This window comes from Nanorana parkeri, unplaced genomic scaffold, assembly GCF_000935625.1.
Source record: "Nanorana parkeri isolate BGI_ZX_2015 unplaced genomic scaffold, ASM93562v1 scaffold2179, whole genome shotgun sequence".
Lineage (NCBI taxonomy): Eukaryota > Metazoa > Chordata > Amphibia > Anura > Dicroglossidae > Nanorana > Nanorana parkeri.
This window is the reverse complement of record NW_017308447.1, coordinates 182,790-196,051: the sequence shown is the minus strand read 5'-3', so window position 1 is coordinate 196,051 and position 13,262 is coordinate 182,790. Positions and strand designations below refer to the sequence as shown.

General features: G+C 53.6%; 1 protein-coding gene across 1 annotated transcript in view; it reads left to right on the top strand.

Annotated features, from left to right (window-relative positions):
- Positions 1 to 1,229: 1,229 nt before the first annotated feature.
- KAT8 (lysine acetyltransferase 8) overlaps positions 1,230 to 13,262 on the top strand; it is a 12,633-nt gene continuing 600 nt past the window's right edge. Inside the window, exons 1-10 of the mRNA XM_018572942.1 lie at positions 1,230 to 1,333; positions 5,920 to 6,168; positions 6,247 to 6,321; positions 8,615 to 8,790; positions 9,145 to 9,198; positions 9,288 to 9,452; positions 10,314 to 10,544; positions 11,195 to 11,288; positions 12,328 to 12,478; positions 12,562 to 12,716. Of these exons, the coding sequence (XP_018428444.1) occupies positions 5,934 to 6,168; positions 6,247 to 6,321; positions 8,615 to 8,790; positions 9,145 to 9,198; positions 9,288 to 9,452; positions 10,314 to 10,544; positions 11,195 to 11,288; positions 12,328 to 12,478; positions 12,562 to 12,716 (1,336 nt within the window). The 5' untranslated portion in view covers positions 1,230 to 1,333; positions 5,920 to 5,933. The remainder of the gene's footprint in view (positions 1,334 to 5,919; positions 6,169 to 6,246; positions 6,322 to 8,614; positions 8,791 to 9,144; positions 9,199 to 9,287; positions 9,453 to 10,313; positions 10,545 to 11,194; positions 11,289 to 12,327; positions 12,479 to 12,561; positions 12,717 to 13,262) is intronic.

Genomic DNA, 13,262 nt, shown 5'->3' with positions numbered 1-13,262 from the left:
ATATATATATATATATATACACATATACACACATATACATACACAAAAAAGCATCCCCCTCCCCCCACCATATTTACATTACCATTGTTTTTACTCCTTCCCATTTATATTTAGGCCTCTCTTTTGTTCTTCCAACCCCCCTTTTCCCCTGGGATGGGGAAAGTGATTGTAAAGGTGGAAGTATATTAAATAGTATACAGTAGGTGGGGTATATATTACATGGTATACGGTAGGGGTACTCACGGTAGATGCCGTTCAGCATCTTTCAGGAGTAGACGGGCGTGTATATTACATCGTATACGGTAGGTACCGTCCTGCCTCTTACAATAGGTGGGATATATTACATAATATACAGTAGGAGGGGATAGATATATATATATATATATATCACATAGTAAGTGGGGGTACATATATTACACAGCATATGGTATAGGTAGTGTTACCCAGTATAGGTAATACACAGTATACGGTAGGTGGGGTTATATTACATAGTATACGGTATAGATAGTCACTGTAGGTGTCGTCACGCTTCTTACAGGAGTAGGTAAGGTAGGTAGTATATATTACACAGTATACGGTAGATGGGGTATTATATAGTATAAGGTAGGGGGTACTTACGGTAGCTGCCGTCTTGCCTCTTACAGGAGTAGGTGACCCCCAGCTCCACGGTGAAGTCCTCATCTTCGTCCTCTCCCTCCTCTTCGATCTCCTCCTCTTCATCCTCCATGACCTCCTCGTGGTCCCCCTCTCCTCCCGCGGTCACCTCCATCTTCTCAGACTCGTTAGACTGAGCAACAGCGGCCATGGCGGGACAACGGGCGGTCACGTGATATGCTGGGGAGAGCGGGAAGACCTGGATACTGCGATGGGCGCCTCAGGGATAGAAGCCCGGGGCTTGGAAACCGAGGAATGAGCGCGGATGCAGCTCACAAAGGGCCAAGGAGGTGAACAGAAAGGCTGAGGGGAATCCGGCGTGGACTGCAACCTGCCGAGACAAGATGGAGAGTGAACAAGGCTGCGTGTACCGGCTGCCCCTCCTCTTCCGCCACGCTGCGCACAATGGCTGGAAAAGGAAGAGGCGGGGCGCACGCCTGCCCTCAACAAACATGGTTGCGGCGAAAATCTCACGTGACCCTTGACGTTACATCCGGTCGTTGGTCGCGGCCTGCGCAGGGGAGAATAGTGGCGGGTTTGAGTTTTGGACGCAGAATTCCGGTCGCGGAGGAGCGGCGGTTGGTCGGAGTGTCCGGAGGAGTGGGCCTGGTTCTGAATTACTTTAATTGACGTTATATGAGAGCGTGACGTCAGAGGAGCCCGTCATGTGATTTGCACGGTAAAGACTTGGCTGGGTTGTTATGATAAGACAGAGGAGAGTATTGTGCATCCAGCTGTGTGCTTCCGGGGGAACTACAAGTCTCAGCTGTCCCGTGTCCCCTGCTACCTCCTACCCCAGTGCTGTGGCCCCTACCCCTCACAATTCATGTCTTAGGAACCCTGTCACATTATCCCCAATGCTGTGGCCCCTGTTACCTCACACACAGTGCTGTGGCCCCTGCCCCCTCTCAGTACATCTCTGAGGAGCCCTGTCAGATTATCCCCAGTGCCTGTCCCGTGTCCCCTGTTACCTCACACCCAGTTCAGTGGCCCTTACCCATCTCAGTACCTGTCCTAGGACCCCTGTCACTTTATACCCAGTGCCTGTCTTGTGGCCCGTGTTACCTCACACCCAGTGCTGTGGCCCCCACCCCTCTTAATATCTTTCCTGGGACCCCTGTCAAATTGTACCCCTCCTGTGACACCTGTCATGTGATCTTTGACCTCTCATACTGTGGGCCCTGCCTGCTTTGTGACCTCGAATGACCACTCCCCACCCGATGCCTGGCATAGCATCTCTGAACCCCTCAGACGTTGTCCTGTGTGGTGCCTACTGCCCTCCACCATGGCCACTGATGCCCCCCCCCCCTTCCTTTCCTGTGGCTTCTCAGCCCCAGTAGTGAGGCCGTGGTTGAAGCTTACACCCTGTCACGCCCCACGAACCCACTGAGGGTGAAGCATATTCTTTGCCATAGAGCAGTTTTGTATTGCAGTCTATGTTGCAGATGTGACACGGGGACAAATGAGGTGGAGGTGGGGCAATAACAAAACGCACTTATTAACCCTTCGCCAAGGACGTGTACTATACGTCATGGCCGTCCCTCTGTTAGACAGCCGAGGGCGTAGAGGAAACGTCATGGTGGCCATAAGGATTGTACTGGGAGCTGTACGCTGTCTGGTTCTCTGCTTTTAGTGGGAGGAATCCTGCCAGCCCCTACATCACCTTTACAGGGTGATAGTAATGGCCTCCTCCTCCTGTGTTGGTGATGAGAGCGGCGTCCCCTTCTACCGCCCCCCCTCGTCCCCTTCTCCCGCCCCCCCTCGTCCCCTTCTCCCGCCCCCCCTCGTCCCCTTCTCCCGCCCCCCCTCGTCCCCTTCTCCCGCCCCCCCTCGTCCCCTTCTCCCGCCCCCCCTCGTCCCCTTCTCCCGCCCCCCCTCGTCCCCTTCTCCCGCCCCCCCTCGTCCCCTTCTCCCGCCCCCCCTCGTCCCCTTCTCCCGCCCCCCCTCGTCCCCTTCTCCCGCCCCCCCTCGTCCCCTTCTCCCGCCCCCCCTCGTCCCCTTCTCCCGCCCCCCCTCGTCCCCTTCTCCCGCCCCCCCTCGTCCCCTTCTCCCGCCCCCCCTCGTCCCCTTCTCCCGCCCCCCCTCGTCCCCTTCTCCCGCCCCCCCTCGTCCCCTTCTCCCGCCCCCCCTCGTCCCCTTCTCCCGCCCCCCCTCGTCCCCTTCTCCCGCCCCCCCTCGTCCCCTTCTCCCGCCCCCCCTCGTCCCCTTCTCCCGCCCCCCCTCGTCCCCTTCTCCCGCCCCCCCTCGTCCCCTTCTCCCGCCCCCCCTCGTCCCCTTCTCCCGCCCCCCCTCGTCCCCTTCTCCCGCCCCCCCTCGTCCCCTTCTCCCGCCCCCCCTCGTCCCCTTCTCCCGCCCCCCCTCGTCCCCTTCTCCCGCCCCCCCTCGTCCCCTTCTCCCGCCCCCCCTCGTCCCCTTCTCCCGCCCCCCCTCGTCCCCTTCTCCCGCCCCCCCTCGTCCCCTTCTCCCGCCCCCCCTCGTCCCCTTCTCCCGCCCCCCCTCGTCCCCTTCTCCCGCCCCCCCTCGTCCCCTTCTCCCGCCCCCCCTCGTCCCCTTCTCCCGCCCCCCCTCGTCCCCTTCTCCCGCCCCCCCTCGTCCCCTTCTCCCGCCCCCCCTCGTCCCCTTCTCCCGCCCCCCCTCGTCCCCTTCTCCCGCCCCCCCTCGTCCCCTTCTCCCGCCCCCCCTCGTCCCCTTCTCCCGCCCCCCCTCGTCCCCTTCTCCCGCCCCCCCTCGTCCCCTTCTCCCGCCCCCCCTCGTCCCCTTCTCCCGCCCCCCCTCGTCCCCTTCTCCCGCCCCCCCTCGTCCCCTTCTCCCGCCCCCCCTCGTCCCCTTCTCCCGCCCCCCCTCGTCCCCTTCTCCCGCCCCCCCTCGTCCCCTTCTCCCGCCCCCCCTCGTCCCCTTCTCCCGCCCCCCCTCGTCCCCTTCTCCCGCCCCCCCTCGTCCCCTTCTCCCGCCCCCCCTCGTCCCCTTCTCCCGCCCCCCCTCGTCCCCTTCTCCCGCCCCCCCTCGTCCCCTTCTCCCGCCCCCCCTCGTCCCCTTCTCCCGCCCCCCCTCGTCCCCTTCTCCCGCCCCCCCTCGTCCCCTTCTCCCGCCCCCCCTCGTCCCCTTCTCCCGCCCCCCCTCGTCCCCTTCTCCCGCCCCCCCTCGTCCCCTTCTCCCGCCCCCCCTCGTCCCCTTCTCCCGCCCCCCCTCGTCCCCTTCTCCCGCCCCCCCTCGTCCCCTTCTACCGCCCCCTCGTCCCCTACTTCTACCGCCCTCTCGCCCCCTACTTCTACCGCTCCCTCGTCCCCTACTTCTACCGCCCCACCCATCGCCGCTCCTCCCCTTGCAGCTGAGATTTTACTTCAGAGCGCTGAGCCTGGAGCTGTTCTGTAATGTGGACACTGAGCGCAAACAGGGCTAGCAGAAGTAAAATGACAAGTCACCGGTATTGTCTGTGGTCTCCCAGCAGCTGATCCTTTCCCCGTTACCATGCCTTGTTCTGCACCTTATCTCTGGATGAAGGCGGCCATCTTGGTAGAGGCAGGGCTTTGCTTCCACATGTCAGAGCTGTCCTGCTGATGACTGGTAGGGTAATGATAGAGGTGGAGGAAGCACAGGTCCACATAATGAATGAAGCAGAGGTGGGGAGATTCTTGCACTGCAAGCTGCAGGTACAGCTTCCTCTCCAGCAAGGAGAACACAGCACATGACTAGTCACTGGTATTGTCTGTGGTCTCCCACACCTTGTTCCGCACTGTGTCTCTGTATGGAAGCAGCCATCTTGGTAGAGGCAGGGCTTTGCTTCCTCATGTCAGAGGTGCCCCCCCCCATATCTGGTAATCTGATGGGGCAATGATGAAGAAGCAGCAGGAGAGGAGGAGGCACAGGTCACAGAATAGGGAGAAGCAGGGAGATCCTTGCACTGCTGGTCCTCGGGTACAGCTTCCTCTCCAGCAAGGAGAACAGTAAGCAGCATATCAGTGACATCACCAACTCTCCTGAGACTAGCAGTCAGGCAGCAGTGCTCTAGGAGATCTCGCACTGCAGATATGAAGCTCAAGGCGCAGGAAGTGTTTTGCTATTTTTCAGGAGCAATGCCATATAAATGGTTCATTTTCGGAGCAAGCAGAGGAACTGGAGCTGGAGCAGCGGAAGATCAAAGCTGACTGAATCCAGCATGAGTGCAACTCAGATTTAAGTAATGACCAAAGGCACTTAGGTTTGTGAGCAGAAGATACTTTGGGAACGGAAGCAGAGAGGAGTGGTGCTAATAGAGATGTAGGAGAATATGAGAGTCGGTGCATGAAGAAGTGAGAAAGATCACCTGCGGAGGAAAAGGGCGAGCATGATGTTCTGAGGAGCAGAAGAAGGGCCCAGACGATGACCCAAGCAGGAAAAGAGAGAAGACGATGACCTGAGGAGGAGAAGCGCAAGGGTGGTGACATGAGGAGAAGGGAGCGAGGACAATGACCCGAGGAGGAGAAGAGCATGGATGAAGACCCAAGGAGGATAAGGGCGAGGGCAATGACCCGAGGAGGAAAGAGCATGGATGAAGACCCAAGGAGGATAAGGGCGAGGGCAATGACCCATGGAGGAGAAGAGCAAGAACAATGATTCGAGCCAAGGAGGAATGGCCTGGAGAGCAGCAACACCAGACCAGTCCAATCCAGTAGAAGTGAGCTGGGGTGGTGGGAGAGGGATAATATGGGGATTTAAGAAGATTTGCAATTTTTTCGGGGGGGTTCCTCGGCTCCGGTCTGGTGGATTCTCTGTGAATACAAGCTGTACGTTGTTTGTTGAGGTTTGTTAATGTAATATTTGGGGATCTGTTGGTAGTGTGTGCTGTGTACACTGGCTGTGTGTGTGTAGATGAGGTGCGTTTCCCTTCCCACACTCGCCGTTGGTTTGTCTGGATTAGCTCTCATTATAGTCCTTTGTGTGAGATCCTCGTCCTCGCCCGGGTTCTGTGTCACCATTTTGTCAGGTAAATATTGGTCCGCTCTTTGTACGGGAATTGGAAGTCCTCCAGGCTCTTCTGATTTACATTTTGTGTTTGTCTAATCAGAAAGCTGACTATGTGTTACATGGCGTTTGGCCTCGCCCCGTTTACTGATCCCATACACAATATTGTATGTAGCCGAATGTTCTTCTTCATCAAGTTATTGTTAAAGGGAGCCTGTCCTGGAATAAACATGGAGGCCGCCATTGACCTTCTATGATGGCTGGTTGCCTTGTCACCTGCTCTGCTTCTGTTGGCTGCCATGACATGAATTCTTCTGCCCTCAGGTCCCGTGGGAGCCATGGACGATTCCATTCCTGAGGAACACAAATTAGAGAACATGGCGGTTGGTGAGAACCAACATGACGCCCTCCCCTCCCAGGAGGACGGGCTGGAGCAAGGAAGCGTGAAAGAGGAGGAAGACGATGAATTGTCCAGAGGTGACACCGGCGGCTCACTGGGAGGTGGCAGAGATACCGAGGTGACCGTGGAGATCGGGGAGACTTACCTGTGTCGGAGAGCAGACAACACTTGGCGTAAGTATCTCACCATACCACCGATCTCCTGCACAGTACATTGCGTGTGCCTAACGTGTGATTGGCGTGTCTTCTCAGATTCTGCAGAGGTCATCCAGTCCCGGCTGAATGAACAGGAAGGACGAGAGGAGTTTTATGTACATTATGTGGGTTGTAAGTATTTGTGACTCGCATGTGATCACGTGTCTTCACCTCCTCATGCTCTGCTCATTTCCTTGGCATGACACACGCATATACAGTATATCTCTCCTATATACCTCCAGATCCTGCGTTTCTACCCGCACAAGTCTTCTCTCTTCTGTCTTTGCCCTCAAGTCTATATAAAACAGGAATAAGATGCCAGGCTACCCATGCCATGTGACTGAAGGAACTCGGTGCAGTACCATAGGTCATGCCCAAATTCTTGCTTACATGAGTAGACTACTCACCAGCGGTGCACAGGGACATCAATGGGGCTCCACATTTGACACCTTGATACTTGTATACCGATTATGACATAAAAGATCCCATGGCCATCTTCTCTTGGCTCTGATTTGCCGATCACTTACTATAATAGAAATAGTTATTTTAGTGGTTTATGATTTTCTCCTAAACCAGCCCTGATCCACCACCCCACCCCCACATTCTCAACACTGCACCTACAGAATTCCCTTCCCCCGCCATGCTTACACCCTCATGCTTTTACTACCACGCCTGTACGCTTATTACAGTACCTTCATTCTCTAACTCCATGCCTACACAAAGCATGGGCCCCCCGACATTCATTTACATGACTGCACTGCAGACTCATCTCTCACCATATATTTGCTCAAAGCCCCCCCCCCCCTAACACTGCATGGCCTCAAACCCCCTTCTCGCTTGACCGGATGCGTTCCCCCGTTCACTAGCCTGTGCACACTTCTCCCCACTCTTACTCCATGCCCCCTCTCCACCACTGTCACCCCATGACTGCCGGAAGTGCACCCCACCCTTGACACCTTCATTCTTCCTTTCTGCTCTGAACACCGTGCCTACAACTCCCCCTCATTCTCTCAGCACCCCAACCTTGTCCATTCTGGAACAGGCAAACCTTTGTTAGGTACAATAATAGAAATGATTATATTACCATTTTATCATTTTAATTATCATGTCTTCAAAGTGACACTAAACGCACGCGTTGCCTTAACTATGAACAACAATAATGAAATCTGTCAGCACCAGACATACGGGGGTTAATTAGAGTAAACAAAACCACACACAGCCCCTTCCTTAAAGTGACACTAAACTCCGGAGTTAATTCTTAAAATTACTTTAAAGTCCCTGGACTCTGAGCAACAATGTATTCTATTTGTGTATCCCTCGGCTGTAGATCCTCCAATCATCTCTGACACCGTCCTTCCTTCTGGAGGGGGGCTACGTCTGTTCCCCATGGTCCCTGTGTGTGTTGTAAAGTAGTCACCGCTCCAAGCTCCCCCCCCGGGATGGACTACAATCTCAATACAAATTAGTAAACTAAACCTGGGATTGTAGTCCATCACGGGAGCGAGCTTGGAGCGGTGACTACTTCACAACACACACAGGGACCATGGGGAACAGACGTAGCCCCCCTCCAGAAGGAAGGACAGTATCGGTGTCATAATAGTAGCAAGTGATACGTTTCCACTGATGCTACAGTTGTGTGTTTGCGGTTAATGATTTGCCTACTGAACATCAAAAATGGGCAATCATGGTGGTGTAGTGATTAGCACTTCTGCCTGGCGGCGCTGGGGGTTCTGGTTTGAATCCCGGTCAGGACACTATCTGCAAGTAGTTTGCATGTCTTCCCTGTGCTTGCATGCGTTTCCTCCCACATTCTTAAGACATGATGGAAGGTTAATTGGCTCCGGTCTAAATTGGCCCTTGTGTATGTATGCCTGTGAGATGGAGACCTTAGATTGTAAGCTCCTCGAGGGTAGGGACTATGTAACGCGCTGCGTAAATTGTCAGCGCTATATAAATACTAGGGATGCACCGGTACTAGTATCAGGATCAGCGCCTAGCCCAATACCCGAACTTGCAGTATCCAATCAGGAAGCCAGGTGGCGAGTCATTATCCGCCTCCCGGCTTCCTGATTGGCCAGAACGCCGGCTCCATGCTTCCTCGTCACCTGGTGATGAAGGAGCATGGAGACGGCTTCCCTGCTAATTGGGAAGCCAGGTGGCGAGTTATTACACACCGCTTGGCTTCCTTAATGTGACTTCCAGTATCATATCGGTACTCAATACGGAAAAAAGGATATCGTTGCATCTCAAATAATAAAACGAATAAGGAACTAAGAAATCTGACTAAACTGGATGCAGGACATGGAGGCCCGGTGGACATTGTATCATTTTCCGATCTGTAGAAAGTTCTTTGTATGGAGCCATTTCCTCTCTTTGCCTCCGAGCCCCTTTCCCAGGTCTCAGTGAGCCTATGTGTCGTCTTTAGTTAACAGGCGGTTGGACGAATGGGTGGACAAGAACCGGTTGGCGCTGACCAAGACGGCAAAGGACGCAGTTCAGAAGAACACTGACCAGTACCTGAACGAACTGTCGGAGCAGCCGGAGAGGAAGATCACCAGAAACCAGAAGAGGAAGCACGATGAGATTAACCATGTTCAGAAGGTGAGGAACCTGAACCGCACAGCCCCGCTCCTGAGAACAGAGGGCCGGTGCTGATTGGGGGAAATGTGTCATGTGATAAATCGGGGGCAGTTATCAGCAGAACGTGTGTACCCACTGGAAGATTTCCCCTTTCTTCATGTTCTGGTGACAACTGTTCTATTTCCCATCGTTTTCTGTCCCTGTAGCATTGGGCTCCTGAAGAAATGAAGATGAATTCCCCCAGCAGGGGCACACACGGAGGTTCTAACCCTCTGCGCTCCATCCAAAACCAAAATAGACTTACAGATGGAGCGTGCATGGTGTAAAGCTGTGTTGTGGTCGGGGCAGCACTAATTGTGTCCAATCTCTTTCCAGACTTATGCGGAAATGGATCCCACCACGGCTGCGCTGGAGAAGGAGCACGAAGCGGTGAGTACCATAGGCTGGTGTGGGAGTGCTGCCGCTCCGTCACCTCCACGCAGTCTGCAGCAGATCTAAGTCTTGTGTTTTCTTCTCAGATCACTAAAGTGAAATATGTGGACAAGATCCACATTGGCAACTACGAGATCGATGCCTGGTACTTCTCTCCCTTCCCAGAGGATTATGGGAAACAACCAAAGCTCTGGGTGTGCGAGTACTGCCTGAAGTACATGAAGTTCGAGAAGACGTACCGCTACCACCTGGTAAGAGCTTTCTGACTGTTGTTGGTGGCCCGGAATACTGTCCGTGGACTTTTACGGGCTGTAGGTCACCCGGAATACTATTTGAGGCCCTTTTGTGGACTGTAGGTGGCCTGGCATACTGTCTGTGGCCCTTTATTGGCTGTAGGTGGCCTTGAATGCTATATGTGGCCCTTTATTGGCTGTAGGTGGCCTGGAATGCTATATGTGGCCCTTTTGCAGGCTATAGGACACCTGAAATACTGTCTGTGGCCCTTTATTGGCTGTGGGTTGCTGGAATACTGTCCATGGCCCCTGTAATAGGCTGTAGATGTCCTGGAATACTGTCTGTGGCCCCGTAATAGGCTGTAGATGTCCTGGAATACTGTCTGTGGCCCTGTAATAGGCTGTAGATGTCCTGGAATACTGTCTGTGGCCCTTCATGGGCTGTACGTGAACGGGAATACAGGTTTGCCCCCTTTTGCAAGCTGTAGATCACCCAAAAAAATACTATCTGTTGCCCTTCATGGGCTGTTTGTGGCCCTTTTGCCGGCTGTAGGTCACCTGTGATGCTGTCTTTGGCCTTTTATTGGTTGTAGGTTGTCTGGAATGCTTTGCGTGGCCCTTTATGGGCTCTAGGAATTGTTTTTTTCACCTGTGAGAGGACTTTGGATCAGGATTTATAAGGTCTTTATTGACTCTGGATAAGAGTCTGTATATAGAGATGTCCTTGGTTTCCTACGGGTTGAACTCTGTGGATTTGTCTAAGTAACGCACGATGACGCAGGTTGGTTGCCCTTCCGTTAGATTCAATGGCTGCCAGGGTTGAATCCAGCCTTCTAGTTTCCATATATAATATAGGGATGGCTTTCCTTTTCTCTCCAGGGCCTGTGTCAGTGGAGGCAGCCGCCGGGGAAGGAGATCTATAGGAAGAATAACATCTCCGTATACGAGGTGGACGGGAAAGACCACAAGGTCTACTGCCAGAACCTCTGCCTCCTGGCCAAGCTCTTCTTGGATCACAAAACCTTGTACTTCGACGTGGAGCCGTTCGTGTTCTACATCCTGACCGAGGTGGACCGGCAAGGGGCCCACATCGTTGGCTACTTCTCCAAGGTAACCCATAATCCTCTCTGCTTCTATTGAGTGAGCTGGTAAGACCTATGTACACCAAATTTAGGTGATGCAGAGAGCTGACAGGATAACATCAGCTGCTCTCCTCATCTGTACACTGTTAGGACAGAGTGCTGTGCTCAGGGGCCAGGCCATGCCTCCCTGGCATCTTTCCTCGGTCCTTCCAGGTTGAGGGACACTGAGCATTCAACACAGAAGATTGAGGACATCTGGTGGCAAAGGAGAGGTACTACAGTCTCATTTGGGGGGGATTTGCCCACATTTCCTTTAATAGCTTTGTGCAAACCGTTGGTGCTATATAAATCCTGTATAATAATAAGTCACACCCTTTCTCGCAACTGTCTTACCGACTTGTATGGCATAGAAGGGGAGGGAGTGTGCCTGATCAGAGAGGCATGTCTGACCAGGCCTGTTACCTTACCGACTTGTATGGCATAGAAGGGGAGGGAGTGTGCCTGATCAGAGAGGCATGTCTGACCAGGCCTGTTACTGAGTGCTGATCGCTGGGTGCGGTGGGTCTAATAATGTTACTTTACTTGGACATCCTGGAACCTGGAACATTTCTGTTATGGGGAAGCACAATCAGTTCTTTGTTTTGAATTGGAGTGACCAAGGATATTCTGTCATTACAGGAGAAGGAGTCTCCAGATGGAAATAACGTAGCCTGTATCTTAACACTCCCGCCGTATCAGAGACGCGGCTATGGAAAGTTCCTCATCGCGTTCAGTAAGTGACATATAAACATAAGACATGACAAAGGTTTCTCTGTTCCCTGTAGGATATGGACACAGATGCATCTAGGGCAGTGGTTCTCAACCTGTGTAACCCCAGGACCCACATTTGTCCTCGGTCATTGAGTCACGACCTAAGTCGCACTGCAATGGAGCACACGGCAGTGTGGGCTGCTGTGCTGTAATGGAGCTCCATCCATACGTGCATTGCTTGTACAGCTCCCATGCGTACCCCTGTAGAGGTGCCGAGAGCCAGAATGTGACATTACTCCAGTCCAGGCACCTCTACGGGACATGCTAGGGAGCTGCAACTAATGCAGGTATGGATGGAGCTCCCATACTCCCAGCCCACCCCACCTCAAGCTGACACTCTGCGCCGAGCAGCGTATTTTGAATGGCTGCTCAGTGTGGGAATGAACAATGCTGCGCTAGGGGGAGGCTGAGGAGCCTCTCGCTTAGAAAAGTGGAAGGAATACGGTGACCCCCCCTGAACACGGGATCACGACCCCCTTTTGGGTCACGACCCACCAGTTGAGAACCAAGGATCTAGATTGGCTCAATATATGGGATTTAATACATGATTGTTGTTAGTCCGAGGTCCAGTCGTTTCGGACTCATTAAGGTCATTGGTGCTGTTTGAGGTCAGCACAAGGAGATGTTTGGGGACTGTCTGAGGACACATCTGCAGCAGGATTAGCAGTCCCCCATGTTGGGTGGGAGGGAGGTAGAGGATTAGCAGTCCCCCATTTTGGGTGGGAGGGAGGTAGAAGATTAGCAGTCCCCCATGTTGGGTGGGAGGGAGGTTGAGGATTAGCAGTCCCCCATGTTGGGTGGGAGGGAGGTTGAGGATTAGCAGTCCCCCATGTTGGGTGGGTGGGAGGTTGAGGATTAGCAGTCCCCCATGTTGGGTGGGAGGGAGGTTGAGGATTAGCAGTCCCCCATGTTGGGAGGGAGGGAGGTTGTTGTATTCCCGGAGATGAGTTTGAACAGTACGGAGATGTTTCCCTTCATTGGATTCCTCTGACTTCCTCCAGGTTATGAGCTCTCCAAGCTGGAGAACACGGTGGGCTCACCAGAAAAGCCGCTGTCGGATTTGGGCAAACTGAGCTACCGAAGTTACTGGTCCTGGGTGCTGCTGGAGATCCTGCGGGACTTCCGGGGGACGCTGTCCATCAAGGACCTCAGGTGAGGACGGGAGGAACGCGGTGCGCCAGCGGTCGAGGATCTTCCATGTGATGAAACGGTGACACTTTGTTCCTCTCTTCCAGCCGCATGACCAGCATTACCCAGAACGACATCATCGGCACTCTGCAGTCACTGAACATGGTGAAATACTGGAAGGGACAGCACGTCATATGTGTCACCCCCAAACTGGTGGAGGAGCATCTGAAGAGCGCCCAGTATAAGAAGCCCCCGATTACAGGTCAGCAAGGTGATGCCCCCTTCCCTCAGACTTCACATTGTTTTAATTAACTACGCTGGTGACCCCCAAAACAATAAAAACCTCATTTACTGACCTGAATGTCCTGTCATGTGACTGTCAGAGGCACTTCTTTTAGTAATGGGGAAAAGCTGCTTCCTTTGCAGCAAAATAATGATCTTGCTGCTGCCCCGTTGCATCAGGACACCGGCGCTGTACTATTCTAGGACCCATTCATGGCCGATGGGGCCACATCTCCCTCACCCAGTACAATCCATTACCAGGAGAAGGATTAGAGAGAGTAGAATTGGGATGTGACTGGTCACGTGACAACAGAGCCAGCTATGAATTTAGGTCTTTATATCAAAGATAAAGTATTGTGCAGATGTTTTAGGCCGGTGTGCTGTAAAGTGAGAATGGATCAGAAATAAAAGTGTTCAGAGTTTATTTTTATCAATAAAAGAAGAGAAATCCAATCAATATTTTGGGGTGACCCCCCCCCCTTACCTTATCAATATTTGGGGTGACCCCCCCCCCCCTGCCTTCTTC